We start from the raw sequence: 14,287 nt of genomic DNA, 5'->3' as shown, positions 1-14,287 counted from the left end.
CTGAATAAAAAAAAAATAAAAAAAGTAATCTAATCTGCCCGGTCTTCTGCGTTTGGCCACATGTTCTCATCCACATCACACCTGATATCTTCTCTGGCAAGGCATCTTGGGAAGAATCTTTTGGCATGCCTTATCATTCCTGGTATTGTTCAGCTGTGATGTATACTATATATTATATTGATGATCAAGGCACAAAAACGTAGCAAGGACATCTGTAAAATAGTCCATGTGACAACCGTAATTATATGAAGCTACGAGAATACTTTTTGTGTGCAAAGAAAACAATAATAACAATTTATTCAGCAATTCTACTTCCCGAGTTACCGTCTTCCGCAATTTAGGAGACTACCACAGAATTGTTTACATTCAGCATGGGCGCGCTGTCTACTGAACGTAATCAGTGTTCTTTACGTTCAGTCTATGGAGGGCCAGAGAGCTCTCAGATTTCATCAAAAAATATCTTAATTTGAGTTCCGAAGATGAACAAAGGTCTTACGGTTTTGGAACAACATGAGAGTGAGTAATTAATGACAGAATTTTCATTTTTGGGTGAACTAACCCTTTACAGTTTTTTTAAATTGCTGACAAGCATTGTTCAATACTGAAGCCACATTTTCAAAACTGTTCACACATTCAGCGATACAGAAGTCTATGCGGACCAAACTGTGAATCATTTTTCATTGCTTTCAGGCAAAATGCATGCAATGACCACATTTTTCAAAAACCACAAACATACATACTCCACAACCTGCAAAACACTACACATTTTCAGCACATTTTTCAAATGATAACAAACTGCTTTCAAAACTGATAAAAGCACATTCAAATCAGAACGATGGCAGGATTTCTGCAGGAATTATATTGAAATATAAAATCTTAGCAGAATATTTATTATTAAATTGAATAATAATTATTCCAAACACAACTAAATGCAATTTCAGCTGAAAGGCAAGCCAGATGTCCTTCTTCTTCTTCTTCTTCTTTCTTTCTTTTTGGTTATCTTTTGATAAATGGATGGTTTCGGAATGATTTTGTTTGGAAACATGGATCAAGGAAGACACATTGGTGGGGAAAAAAGAGTGTCAGAGAGAGGGAGGACTAGAACCCTCACAGTACTGAACATCCATCCATCTATTCCATACATTTTTCCTAGCACTTGTAGGGTCATGAGGCTGGAGCCTTTCATGGGTCATAGGCAGGGATACCCCCTGGACAGATGGCCAGTCCATCACACACATTCATATTCACACTCACTAAAGTCTCCAGTTCACCTGTCCTGTATGTCTCTGGATTGTGGGAGAAACCCAGAGGAAACCAACGTCAACATGGAGAGAACATACAAACTCCACACAGAAAGACTCCTGCAGCAGCTGGGACTCAAATACTGCACATACAGCACCTCATTACACTAGACTGCTGATGTTTTTTTTGGTTTTTTTTTTTTGGTAATTATTGCTTCAGTATTTTTTATGCATATTTTTTTTCAACTTTTTATATTTATTTTTGTGTGTTTTTCTTTTACACAAGTAAATTTTGTATGTGTAATTTTTTCACAAATAACTGCTGATGAGTTTTTGTTTTTGGTATATAAAGAAATAGGGGGGAAATGCTGCTTTTCTCATTCATTCTTTGTGCTGTAATGCAGTTAGTAAAATGATAAGAACATAAGATGTTTCAGTATTGAATAATGCTTGTTAGCAATTGAAAAAAACTGTAAGTATAGCTGAGGTCAAATTTGTGACTAATAATAAATAAGAGCTTCAGACACCAGCACAAACCAGCTAAGACCGGGTTCAACTGTTATTGTCAGTAGGGACCACATGAATCACACTTTAAGGTTACCTGACATTTTTTTTTATAGTGTTGAGTTTGTGAACACTGCGCTTTAAAGCATAAAATATCTGAATGCAGATACAATCACACAGTAGATGCTATCAGACTGGGCCTATAGTGTTGCATGGTACCATAATGAACCCTCCTCCCACTGTCCTCCTTGCTATCTCTCCTCCCTCTGTGTCCTAGATTTTGTTGAAATTATGTCATCGTGTTTGTCACGTGAACAACTTGACTCTTTTTTCCTGCTCTGTCAGTGTCAGTGAGCTGTTCACATCTGTAACCAGGTTTCTGCAAAACTGGAAGCCTGTTTGTGTGTGTTAAACATACCCATGACTGCACATTGCTAATTGCAGGGTCTGGATGTCTGAGCACAACGATTGGTTTGAGACTCCTACTTACTTCCGAGCTATCTCTGGTATTTTAGGCAGTTTGTTGAGTCTTTCAGACTCCTGTTTCCTTAGCTTAAACGTTTAAATAAATATGATGGTGTAACTCTTGACTAATATAACCAGACTTTCATATAATCACATATTGTTTATCCAATCACAAGTGTGCTTGCTTACAACATAGCAAAATTCTCAAATGATGCAAGCTTAGCATTCCATCGGAAGTGTCCTATTGGCTGGAATACTGTTGGGAATTTTCACAGCTGCTGCTATGAGAATAGGATGGGAGGGATGGGACTGTGTGCAGTTGCCAGTGGTGAGCAAACTTTAAACATAAACCACACAACCTTTTTGGTATTCTGCCATTGACTTTGTGTACTTAATGTCAGTCTGTAACCCATATTAAATGAGTAATGGACTTTTTTACATCAGCTAAATGCTTGCAGTGCTTTACGAATATAGCATTGCTCATTTAAAAGAAACCTCCAAACTTTTTATTTTATAATAACACGTTTTGCTCCTTTTTATTTTTTTATCTGTCTAATTCATTTATTTAAACTCTATTGTTCAGATGTCCAATGTCTCCAGTGTAGATATCAGATAACATCTGGAAGTAGATAAGGCAGAAGAGAAGCTCTGGATCTAAATTATAAGATAATTGTATCATGTCCGTCAGTCTTTGCATATCACTTTGCATATCAGTATTTGTTATATCTTGTTCTCTTCCTGTTATAACCGCTTGTCCCTGCAGGATAACTGTAGTCTGTTTTAGGCCTGCACCACTGACAATATTGATTTTTGGGCCTTGTCTTAATGGGTTGTGCACTGCAGTAAGCAGAATCGGAAATTATGCTGAAAAAGCTGCAGGGATGTAATCTGTTGTAGAGCAGTTGATTGATCTGGCATTAAAAATTGCAAAATGAAAGGGCTAAACATGCAAGGATGTTCAATGTTCATTGCTCATATATACATGCATACATACACACATACACAAAAAAAAATAAATAAATAAATATATATATATATATATATATATATATAACAGAAAATGTTATATACATATATATATATATATATATATATATATATATATATATAACATTATATATTATAAATATAAATTGTTTATGTGATATAAGACTACAGTGAATTCCTAAGGTATATATGAAAGTGTTATTATTCTAAACATGTCCGAGGAGCTGTATGAGACCTGTAGGCTTATTGTCTTCACTGCTTAACTGTTGTTAGCAACCAGACTATAAACAATAAAATGAAAGCTCATGCATGAAAACAAGGAAAGGGAAGAGAAAGAGAGAGAAGAGGGGGGAAAGGACATTTAGGAATGAACTGGTTTTAACCAAACTGTAATATATGCTAAAGTAAGAATCTTACATTCATCAATTGCAATACAATGTCTTAAATGCAAGTCTAAGAGGATATATATACATATACAGTCATGGCCAAAAATATCGGCACCCTTGGTAAATATGATCAAAGAAGGCTGTGAAAATTAATCTGCATTGTTAATCCTTTTGATCTTTTATTTAAAAAAAATAAATCACAAAAATCTAACCTTTCATTGGATAAGAATTTTAAATGGGGGGAAATATTATGAAATAAATGTTTTTTCTCTAATACACGTTGTACACAATTATTGGCACCCCTAGAAATTCTTATGAGTAAAATATCTCTGAAGTATATTCCCATTCATATTCACAATTTTGAGCACTCCAGTGTGATTATGAACATGACATTATCCAGCCATGGCTTCCTGTTTCACAGAAACATAAATAGGAGGGAAAACAAAGCCCAAATTCCCTTAATCATCCATCACAATGAGAAAAACCAAAGAATATATTTCTGATGTGCAGCAAAAGATAATTGAGCTTCACAAATTAGTGAAGTGGCTTTAAGAAAAGAGCTAGAGCAGTGAAAATTCCCATTTCCACCATCAGGGCAATTATTAAGAATTTCCAATCAACATAAAATGTTACGAAACTGCCTGGAAGAGGACGTGTGTCTATATCGTCCTAATGCACGGTGAGAAGGAGAGTTTGAGTGGCTAAAGACTCTCCAAGGACCACAGCTGGAGAATTGCAGAAAATAGTTAAGAAAAAAAAAATTGTCAAACAGCACCTACGTCACCACATTGTCACAAAACAGACAGAAGCACAGGTAAGTTAACTGGGATATGTTTATTTATACAGCAGAAGTAAACTGAGGCAGGTACATTTAGACTGGACATTCATCATAACATAACTTAAAGGAAGATAGCTTAAACAGTCTTTGCTTTAGCAGGATAGTCGAACAGAAAGATCCAATGGGGAATTCCAAACAGCAACTCAGGTAAGTGTCCAGATTTCATAAAGAGTTCAAATGACTTCATGATAATAGGTTTCTTTTTCCCTTGCAGGTATAAGGATATAAGAACAGATGAACTGCCGATGGCAGAAGGGCAGGTAGGGGAATCCAGGTAAGTGCTTCAGATGAGTAGACAGGCTGATGTTCACCAAAACTCCAGAAGATATCCAACCTCACCATCCATACACAATATATTCTTCAATTGGCAGGTAGTAGGTAAACTGGAACATGAAAAAACGCAAGGTTGGAAGACTGGAGAAACTGCAACAAGACCAGACAACTGTGATGTGACTGGTGACAGTTTATATAGCGTGGGGAAATGAGGTGGTCAGTAAGAGGTGTGCTGATTGGGGGCAGGGTGCAGGTGTGAACCAGACGGGCTGCTGGGAAATGTAGTTCTGGGCTGGTGACTGAGTGAGAGGGCTGGTGACTGAGACTGTGACACACATGTTGTTTGGGAAGGTTTCAAGAAAAATTGGGTCCTCCAAAAACAAACTCCAGCATATTCAGTTATCAGACACGACTGGAACTTCAAATGGGACTGGCTTCTATGGTCAGATGAAACTAAAAAATGAGCTTTTTAGCAAACACTCAAGATGGGTTTGGTGAACACAGGGATAAAAAGTACCCCATGTGTACAATGAAATATACTGCTGTATTTTTGATGTTTTGGGCCTATATTTTTGTTGGAGGTCCTGAACATCTTGTTTAGACACATGGCATCATGGATTCTATCAAATACCAACAGATAAAAAATCAATAAGTGACTGACTCTGTTAGAAATCTTATAATGGGCCATGTTTGGATCCTCCAACCGTACAATAATCCAAACACAAACCTCAAAAACAACACAAAAATGGGTCACTGAGCACAAAACCAAGCTTCTGCTGGCCATTCCAGTCCTCTGACCTGAACCCTATAGAAAATGAGTGGTGAACTGAAGAGAAGAAGCACCAACATGGAGCTGGGAATCTAAAGGGTCTGGAGTGATTCTGGATGAAGGAATGGTCTCTGATCTCTTGTCAGGTGTTCTCTAACCTCATCAGGCATTATAGGAGAACATTTAGAGCTGTTAAACTGGCAAATGGAGGTTTCAAAAAATATTGAATAAAAGGCGTTAATTGTGGCCAATGTGTATTAGAGAAAAACATTTATTTCATAATGATATTTCCCCCCATTTTAAATTCTTATTATCCAATGAAAGGTTAGATTTTTGTGATTTTTTAAAATAAAAGATCAAAAGGATTAAAAATGCAGATTAATTACAGACTTCTTTGATCATATTTACCAAGGGTGCCGATATTTTTGGCCATGACTCTATATATATTGAAGAAGTATGGCTATTTATGGCAGCAGATACAAAGCAAGTAACCATGACAGAGTAAAAACATTACGTCCCCCGAGACAATCATCATCTTTCAAAGGCCAATGATTATGAGTGGCTCAAAAAAAAATTTATTCTGGAAAACAATCTTTTTGGGCTCACATAAAATAGATAGATAGATAGATAGATAGATAGATAGATAGATAGATAGATAGATAGATAGATAGATAGATAGATAGATAGATAGATGATTTGTTGATGATGACAGAATCAGAATGTGGAATTGGGGTAACTACTAGTAAATAGGGCCAGATGGAAGAGTTGGTGTTTAAAAGGATGGGCCTTCCCCTCACTCTCTGCTGGGGCAGCTGCATCCTCCCCCTGAGTGCTGCTATTCAGATTCAGGATCATGTGATCACTACATAATGGCCGTTAATGTAGGCTTGTGTATTATCTCCAGGACTCTAGTCGGTATCTAAGCAACTCCGTTATTCATCTCTTAGCAACGGCTGGAGCCTGGGAGGAGGGAATGGGGGGGTTGGGTGTCTTAGTCCCTGGCCTATATTCCCCAACGTCCACGCAGGGTCATTTGACCTCATACATTTATGACGCAACATTTTAAACATTTCACTAATCATATTCATATTCATATGCATTTTAGTAAAGAATAGTGAGGAAATGCTGATTATTGGCTGCTGATTGTCATAAGCTATTATTTCTTGAATTATAGAATATGTTGTACAACGTCATCTGTAACTGTGTTTACCTGTAAATCATTTATATTTTTCACAGAGTCTTAGAATAACATCTGTCACCTCAGAAGATCATGTAGGCCTAGTAATTTCATCACAGTAGCTCATTTGAAATAGGTTTAAGTGCAACTTGGTTAAACTATATACAATAGTCCCTCTCTTAGTTCTTTTTATTTTTTTTATTTATTTTTTTGAGCACAAAGATAAAAGTTTAAAGAATGGGAAAAGAATATGTGACAACTTACTACAAAATACCTCAGGCAAAGCTCTTAAAAGGGCAGAAGGTATCAAAAAGAACAGATGGAGAATAGGTTGATCAAGTTACACAAAGATGCTAGTAGGCCTACATAAAGGCAAAAAATTTTTGTACATTACTTCATGTATACGGTTATATTAATGCAACCAATTTTGAGTCATTAAAAGCATGAAAGGATGTTGATGGGGAACAACCAAACGTACATCAAATTACAGTTTCAGCCTTTCTCCTTTCTAGCAGCTGACTACAGCAACATTCTTAAGATTTGATAGTTGATTTTGATCAAAATCTTTGATTCCGAAACAATTAAGTCTTGGAATAAAACGTTTTTCAGTAGGCCTATGATTCAGTGTTTCAGATCTGTTGGGTGAGGTTCTGGGAGGTGTCTAACTAACCTTAATCTTCCTGACAACCAATAGGAATTCGTCTAGCCCTCCGAACTGGGCAGATTTCACCGCGTCTGACCAATCAAAGGCAAAAAACGTAGTCGCCTGGGCAACACTCATATATAAAGTCAGGTCAGTCCGTTATAACGTTATTCTTCTTACATCGACCCCTTAGTTGTCGAACTGTGAGATCTCTCCGTCTAGAATCTTTTCTCATCCGGCCAAGCAACACTAACAGGAACAATGGTGAGCACGACTTCATATACTTAATTTTGATTACTTATAGAAGTAAACATTTTTTATTCTGCTTATTGACTGGCTTTTAATGTATTTTATGTTAACTGCGTCTTTAAAAAATATTTCTGGTATATAAAATATACCTTTATGAAAAACAATTTAATATATATTTTTAAAAAAATCACAATCTCAAAAACGCTTTGGTTTTGTAAATGATGTGTTTTTTTAATTATTGTTAATTTATGTATTTTACATAATATAGTCATGGATGTGTTTATAAATTAAGAAAGAATATGGAAAAATAAGAGGTTTTGGGAATATGGAGAACGCTAGAACGAGACAACAAAGAGAATGGAGCCGCATAAATAATCTGGGTGTAGCCGGCTCCATGCTGTCCGGTACGGTGTCATATTGAATCAATGGACCAAAAAAAAAAAAAAAGAGAGAGAGAGAGAGAGAGAGAGATGCAGCGCCTCCCAAAGGATATTGTCATTTATTTTTTAATCTTCTTTTTTTCTAAGTACTATTAAGAATATTTAAAGAACGGGGGACGATCCTTGCGATTAAATTTATTTACAGAAGTCGTATCGCATTTCAGGGCTGTGGGTGAAGCTGTTAAATATTCATGGTGATGTAGGCAGCATCACTAATGCAGCTGATGGACATTACCAGTAAACCAGCAGTTGAGGGTGTTATATGATCACTTCATCTGGCATGATATCTCACTAGGATATTATTGCACAGAAACAGGATATTCAGGCTGTATGTAGTCTTAGAAGTTCGAATGTTGGGTGAAATACAGCTTGTCATATTAAAGCTTTACAAGCGAGTGACATTTATATAGTGCAGTGATATTTGTTTAGTTTGACTTTTAACTTTTGCCATTTTCTTCACAGCGTGAGTGCATCTCTATCCACGTTGGTCAGGCTGGAGTCCAGATTGGCAATGCCTGCTGGGAACTCTATTGTCTTGAGCACGGCATCCAGCCGGATGGGCAGATGCCCAGCGACAAGACCATTGGAGGAGGTGATGACTCCTTCAACACCTTCTTCAGTGAGACCGGAGCTGGAAAGCACGTCCCCAGGGCTGTGTTTGTAGATCTGGAGCCCACTGTCATTGGTAAGAAAATGGGATTTGATTTAAGTTATGATAATTCTGTACATCAAAGTGCTCCGTTTGCTAAACGTTGAGCATCTGTGCAGATGAGGTGCGCACTGGTACATACCGTCAGCTGTTCCACCCTGAGCAGCTCATCACAGGAAAGGAAGATGCTGCCAATAACTACGCCCGTGGTCACTACACTATTGGAAAGGAAATCATTGACCTGGTACTGGACAGGATTCGCAAACTGGTAGGTAGTTGTAAATAAATGAACATAAAATTGATTATATATTATGTTGGATTAATGACCAGACCATTTCTTTTCAGGCTGACCAGTGCACAGGTCTCCAGGGTTTCCTGGTGTTCCACAGCTTTGGTGGTGGAACCGGTTCTGGCTTCACCTCTCTGCTGATGGAGCGTCTGTCTGTGGACTATGGCAAGAAGTCCAAGCTGGAGTTCTCCATCTACCCCGCTCCTCAGGTCTCCACCGCTGTGGTAGAGCCTTACAACTCCATCCTGACCACCCACACCACCCTAGAGCACTCTGACTGCGCCTTCATGGTAGACAATGAGGCCATTTACGATATCTGCCGTAGGAACCTCGACATCGAGCGTCCTACTTACACCAACCTAAACAGGCTCATCGGCCAGATTGTGTCCTCCATCACAGCTTCCCTCAGATTTGATGGTGCCCTCAATGTCGATCTTACAGAGTTCCAGACCAACTTGGTGCCCTATCCTCGTATCCACTTCCCATTAGCTACTTATGCCCCAGTGATCTCCGCAGAGAAGGCTTACCATGAGCAGCTCTCGGTGTCTGAAATCACTAATGCTTGCTTCGAGCCAGCTAATCAGATGGTGAAATGCGACCCACGTCACGGCAAGTACATGGCTTGCTGCTTGCTGTACCGTGGTGACGTGGTGCCCAAAGACGTGAACGCCGCAATCGCCACCATCAAGACCAAGCGCACCATCCAGTTTGTGGACTGGTGTCCCACTGGTTTCAAGGTTGGCATCAACTACCAGCCCCCCACTGTGGTTCCAGGTGGTGATCTGGCTAAAGTGCAGAGGGCCGTGTGCATGCTGAGCAACACCACAGCTATTGCTGAGGCCTGGGCTCGTCTCGATCATAAGTTCGATCTAATGTACGCCAAGCGTGCCTTTGTCCACTGGTATGTGGGTGAGGGTATGGAGGAGGGCGAGTTCTCAGAGGCCAGAGAGGACATGGCAGCCCTGGAGAAAGATTATGAGGAGGTTGGTGTCGATTCTGTTGAGGGTGAAGGAGAAGAGGAGGGTGAGGAATATTAAATGACAGAATAAAGTGCAACATGCAGGAACCATGACATGGAAAAATTCAAGCAGTGAAAAATAAACCTTACAACCAATGAAAATGATGTTGTTACAATTCTTTGGACATCTGAAATAAACCTCCTTTTCAAACGAATTAAGTTGCCTTGTCTTAAGTTATTGTGTATATTTTTTTAGGCTACAACAGATATAAGCAATGATGGTGTTTTAATGATCAACAATAGAACAGGTGACATATAATTGAAAGTTAATAAAAAAAAAATGGGAATGCTCAAGTTCAACCATCTTTCAACATGACACTTTTGTTGCACACCAATACTGAGGAAAATGTACATACATACATTAGATGGTATACATCAGGGCCCATGAATGACACAGAAATTACCGTACAAGTAGAAATCTGTTTCTCCTTACTTGGGTTCCATCCAGAAAGTAACAGCACAGAAACACATCATGTAGAGAACCATTAGCAAATAATAAAGTAGCATTCATTGCTTCAGTAAATTACAAACATTTCTATGAAAGTCTTTTATGACTATTTTCATTCTTTATTATCCAGTTTCAAAAAAGACATTTTCCTTGCAGCAACATTCCATAAGAACAATTCAGTCTGTTTTAAGTATGTGGGGCAGTGCATAGCATTACATTTCGTACAAATTAAATATATGATTCCTGAACCGTAGTTGTGTGGTTTTCTGATGAACATATAATTAGCATAAAATGATCGGCTTTTGGTGTTTTATTTAATCTGAATTATCAAGAAAGTTTCCTCATGCCAAGACTCTGATTAATGAGATGGGTTTTTTTTTCTAAATGGCAGGTAATTATGCAAGCAAAGAAAATACAATATCCACATTGTTTCTGACTTGATTAACCGGTAGGCTAACGCAAAATGCATGTATTTAAATAGAACAACAGTCATCTATGCCCATAATTAAGTACAGTGCTACACACCCTATTTTATACAAAACATCAAAGACAAAAAGGTTAATTTTCTTCAATTTTATTAAGTGTTAATTTTTCATATGACCAATATCCATTACTCAAGTTCGTCCAGCTCAGGTCCCGCCCGCCTCGTACAGCATTTTCTTGTCACAGAGACGTTATTGTTCAGAGGTTAGAATCAGCCAATGGGGTGTCACTGACTCTCAGACGAACCAATGGGGATGTGACAGGAAGCGAAAACGCCTCGTCGGGAGCTCTCCGCCTTGGTGACGACTGACCGAAAAGTATAAATATTCCCACCCGCCTTTTCAGACGATTCATTCTCACCAGACTCATAAAAGTCGACCTGTGAGAGCATTAATAACAGAAAACCTACCATCTCTATCTCCTCGTAAATTTTTTATTTTTTTTAGCAAAAAGTTCGAAAATGGTGAGTAAAAAACTTTTTGTTAACATATAAAGAGGTGTTATTATCGTTAAAGAAGGGTGTTTTACAACATCTGTGAAAACGGTTTTTGACACAATATTTAATAATATGGATCATAATTTTAATATTTAGGTCATGTACTTTAGTCCTGTAAATTTAAGCATTGAGCCTACGAAGTTATTTTCTTTGTCTCATTTTGGTACGTTAGGTATTTGAACTCGCGAATTATTAAATGTTTTATTTTATTAATTTATTTGTCTTTTCTTAAACTTTAAGTTTCTGGGTCAGGTTTTACAGATTAAATGTAAAGGGGGAAAAAATAAAAACGTGTCTCTTAAAAATATAAAGTCCACGAGACTTTGTGTAATTTGGCGTACAATTCATACAAATTAAAAAGTTTCCGTTTTTTTAATTGATCAAAAACGACAGATATATATATATATATGTATGTGTGTATGTATATGAACCGGTCTCATTACCAAGATTGTGTGGTCGATATACTGACGTGTGTAGTAAAATATTTTCCTTTGTTCTGATGACTATGCAAAGTCATTTCTCTAAAGCAGTGTGCTAGAGTTACCAGCAGGGGAAGTGAGTCAGGAGGACCACGTGCGTTCTGGCGAAACTTGATGAATACCAGTGCTCTTGTGTCAAGAGGCTTAACTTAAGTTCATCATGATTAAGCTTAAGTGGTTCATGAGCATGACCAGCCTAAAATCGAGAAGTGGTTTACCCAATTCAGATTTGTCTGAATTCAAATTGTGTAGTAATATACTAGGCTTGGATATTCTAACTTATTAAAAAATTAATGTCATGGTGTTGTAGATTTTTGTAGGTCTTTTATACTTCAAATGTTGATGTAATTAAGGAATGCAGGCTCACTGTAATGAAACCGTAAATCTCCCCACCTCCCCCTTTGAAACAGTGAGACAAAGGCAGATCTGTTTCATCAGCTGTTTGTGTGGTCATGGATTTGTGCGACTATAGCAGTTTCTGATCTGCAGTAGAGGCATTTTCCATCAATGCTGCTTTAATGCATAAATTTAAAAAAATTGCTTTGGTACAAAAAGAGTCCTTTCGTATATGTTAACATGCTCATCAAAGAGTCCTTTGTTAGCCTTACAAACTAGTAAAAGCAGTTTTATTTTGAGAACATTCATGATCGAATGGTTAAATCATTATTTGTAATTAAAGAATGTTGACCTAAGGTGTATTGTTTCTTCACAGCGTGAGTGCATCTCTATCCACGTTGGTCAGGCTGGAGTCCAGATTGGCAATGCCTGCTGGGAACTCTATTGTCTTGAGCACGGCATCCAGCCGGATGGGCAGATGCCCAGCGACAAGACCATTGGAAGAGGTGATGATTCCTTCAACACCTTCTTCAGTGAGACCGGAGCTGGAAAGCACGTCCCCAGGGCTGTGTTTGTAGATCTGGAGCCCACTGTCATTGGTAAGAGAATGGGACTTGATTTAAGTTATGATAATTCTGTACGTCAAAGTGCTCCGGTTGCTAAAAATTGACCCATCTTTCCAGATGAGGTGCGCACTGGTACATACCGTCAGCTGTTCCACCCTGAACAGCTCATCACTGGAAAGGAAGATGCTGCCAATAACTACGCCCGTGGTCACTACACTATTGGCAAAGAGCTCATTGATCTTGTTTTGGACAGAATTCGCAAACTGGTAAGTCATTAATTAAATTACAACGCCTTTTAAGTTAAGTGGCATTAAATTATGTCTAATTAAAACATTAAAATACTTAATTGCCTTTTTAACATGAATCATGTCTTTCAGGCTGACCAGTGCACAGGCCTCCAGGGTTTCCTGGTGTTCCACAGCTTTGGTGGTGGAACCGGTTCTGGCTTCACCTCTCTGTTGATGGAGCGTCTGTCTGTGGACTATGGCAAGAAGTCCAAGCTGGAGTTCTCCATCTACCCCGCTCCTCAGGTCTCCACCGCTGTGGTAGAGCCTTACAACGCCATCCTGACCACCCACACCACCCTAGAGCACTCTGACTGCGCCTTCATGGTAGACAATGAGGCCATTTACGATATCTGCCGTAGGAACCTCGACATCGAGCGTCCAACTTACACCAACCTCAACAGGCTGATCAGTCAGATTGTGTCCTCCATCACAGCTTCCCTCAGATTTGATGGTGCTCTCAATGTCGATCTCACCGAGTTCCAGACCAACTTGGTGCCCTATCCTCGTATCCACTTCCCATTAGCTACTTATGCCCCAGTGATCTCCGCAGAGAAGGCTTACCATGAGCAGCTCTCGGTGTCTGAAATCACTAATGCTTGCTTCGAGCCAGCTAATCAGATGGTGAAATGCGACCCACGTCACGGCAAGTACATGGCTTGCTGCTTGCTGTACCGTGGTGACGTGGTGCCCAAAGACGTGAACGCCGCAATCGCCACCATCAAGACCAAGCGCACCATCCAGTTTGTGGACTGGTGTCCCACTGGTTTCAAGGTTGGCATCAACTACCAGCCCCCCACTGTGGTTCCAGGTGGTGATCTGGCTAAAGTGCAGAGGGCTGTGTGCATGCTGAGCAACACCACAGCTATTGCTGAGGCCTGGGCTCGTCTCGATCATAAGTTCGATCTAATGTACGCCAAGCGTGCCTTTGTCCACTGGTATGTGGGTGAGGGTATGGAGGAGGGCGAGTTCTCAGAGGCCAGAGAGGACATGGCTGCCCTGGAGAAAGATTATGAGGAGGTTGGGGCTGAGAGTGTGGAAGGAGAAGATGAGGGTGAAGAATATTAGAAATGATTTTCACTTCCACTGCCTATTCGATTTCCTGTCCGTTGTCATTTTTGTGTTTCTTTTCCTCACTTTCCAGTTGTCATCTGGTTAAAAGGTCAATCTTACATTTTTATGCTCTTTGAAAGAAATAAAATCTTGTGATATTTACATGTTCCCCTATGTTCCTCCTTGACTAATACTATGACTTTTTTCTTCTTTT

At 39.0% G+C, this 14,287-nt stretch overlaps 2 protein-coding genes across 2 annotated transcripts; both read left to right on the top strand.

The window, feature by feature from the left end:
* The first annotated feature begins 7,399 nt into the window (after positions 1 to 7,399).
* On the top strand, positions 7,400 to 10,083 carry tuba1a (tubulin, alpha 1a). The gene is made up of 4 exons (XM_058763806.1): positions 7,400 to 7,547; positions 8,435 to 8,657; positions 8,741 to 8,889; positions 8,967 to 10,083. Exons 1-4 carry the CDS (start codon positions 7,545 to 7,547, stop codon positions 9,945 to 9,947), a joined length of 1,356 nt encoding a protein of 451 aa, XP_058619789.1. The 5' UTR covers positions 7,400 to 7,544; the 3' UTR covers positions 9,948 to 10,083.
* Positions 10,084 to 11,164: 1,081 nt separating this feature from the next.
* On the top strand, positions 11,165 to 14,235 carry LOC131532291 (tubulin alpha-1C chain). Its single transcript, XM_058763807.1, has 4 exons — positions 11,165 to 11,322; positions 12,547 to 12,769; positions 12,854 to 13,002; positions 13,114 to 14,235. Exons 1-4 carry the CDS (start codon positions 11,320 to 11,322, stop codon positions 14,086 to 14,088), a joined length of 1,350 nt encoding a protein of 449 aa, XP_058619790.1. The 5' UTR covers positions 11,165 to 11,319; the 3' UTR covers positions 14,089 to 14,235.
* Positions 14,236 to 14,287: the final 52 nt, after the last annotated feature.

Source organism: Onychostoma macrolepis, chromosome 23 (assembly GCF_012432095.1).
Source record: "Onychostoma macrolepis isolate SWU-2019 chromosome 23, ASM1243209v1, whole genome shotgun sequence".
NCBI classification, from domain to species: Eukaryota; Metazoa; Chordata; class Actinopteri; order Cypriniformes; family Cyprinidae; genus Onychostoma; species Onychostoma macrolepis.
The sequence above is the reverse complement of the archived record's forward strand: the minus strand, read 5'-3'. Positions and strand labels throughout refer to the sequence as shown.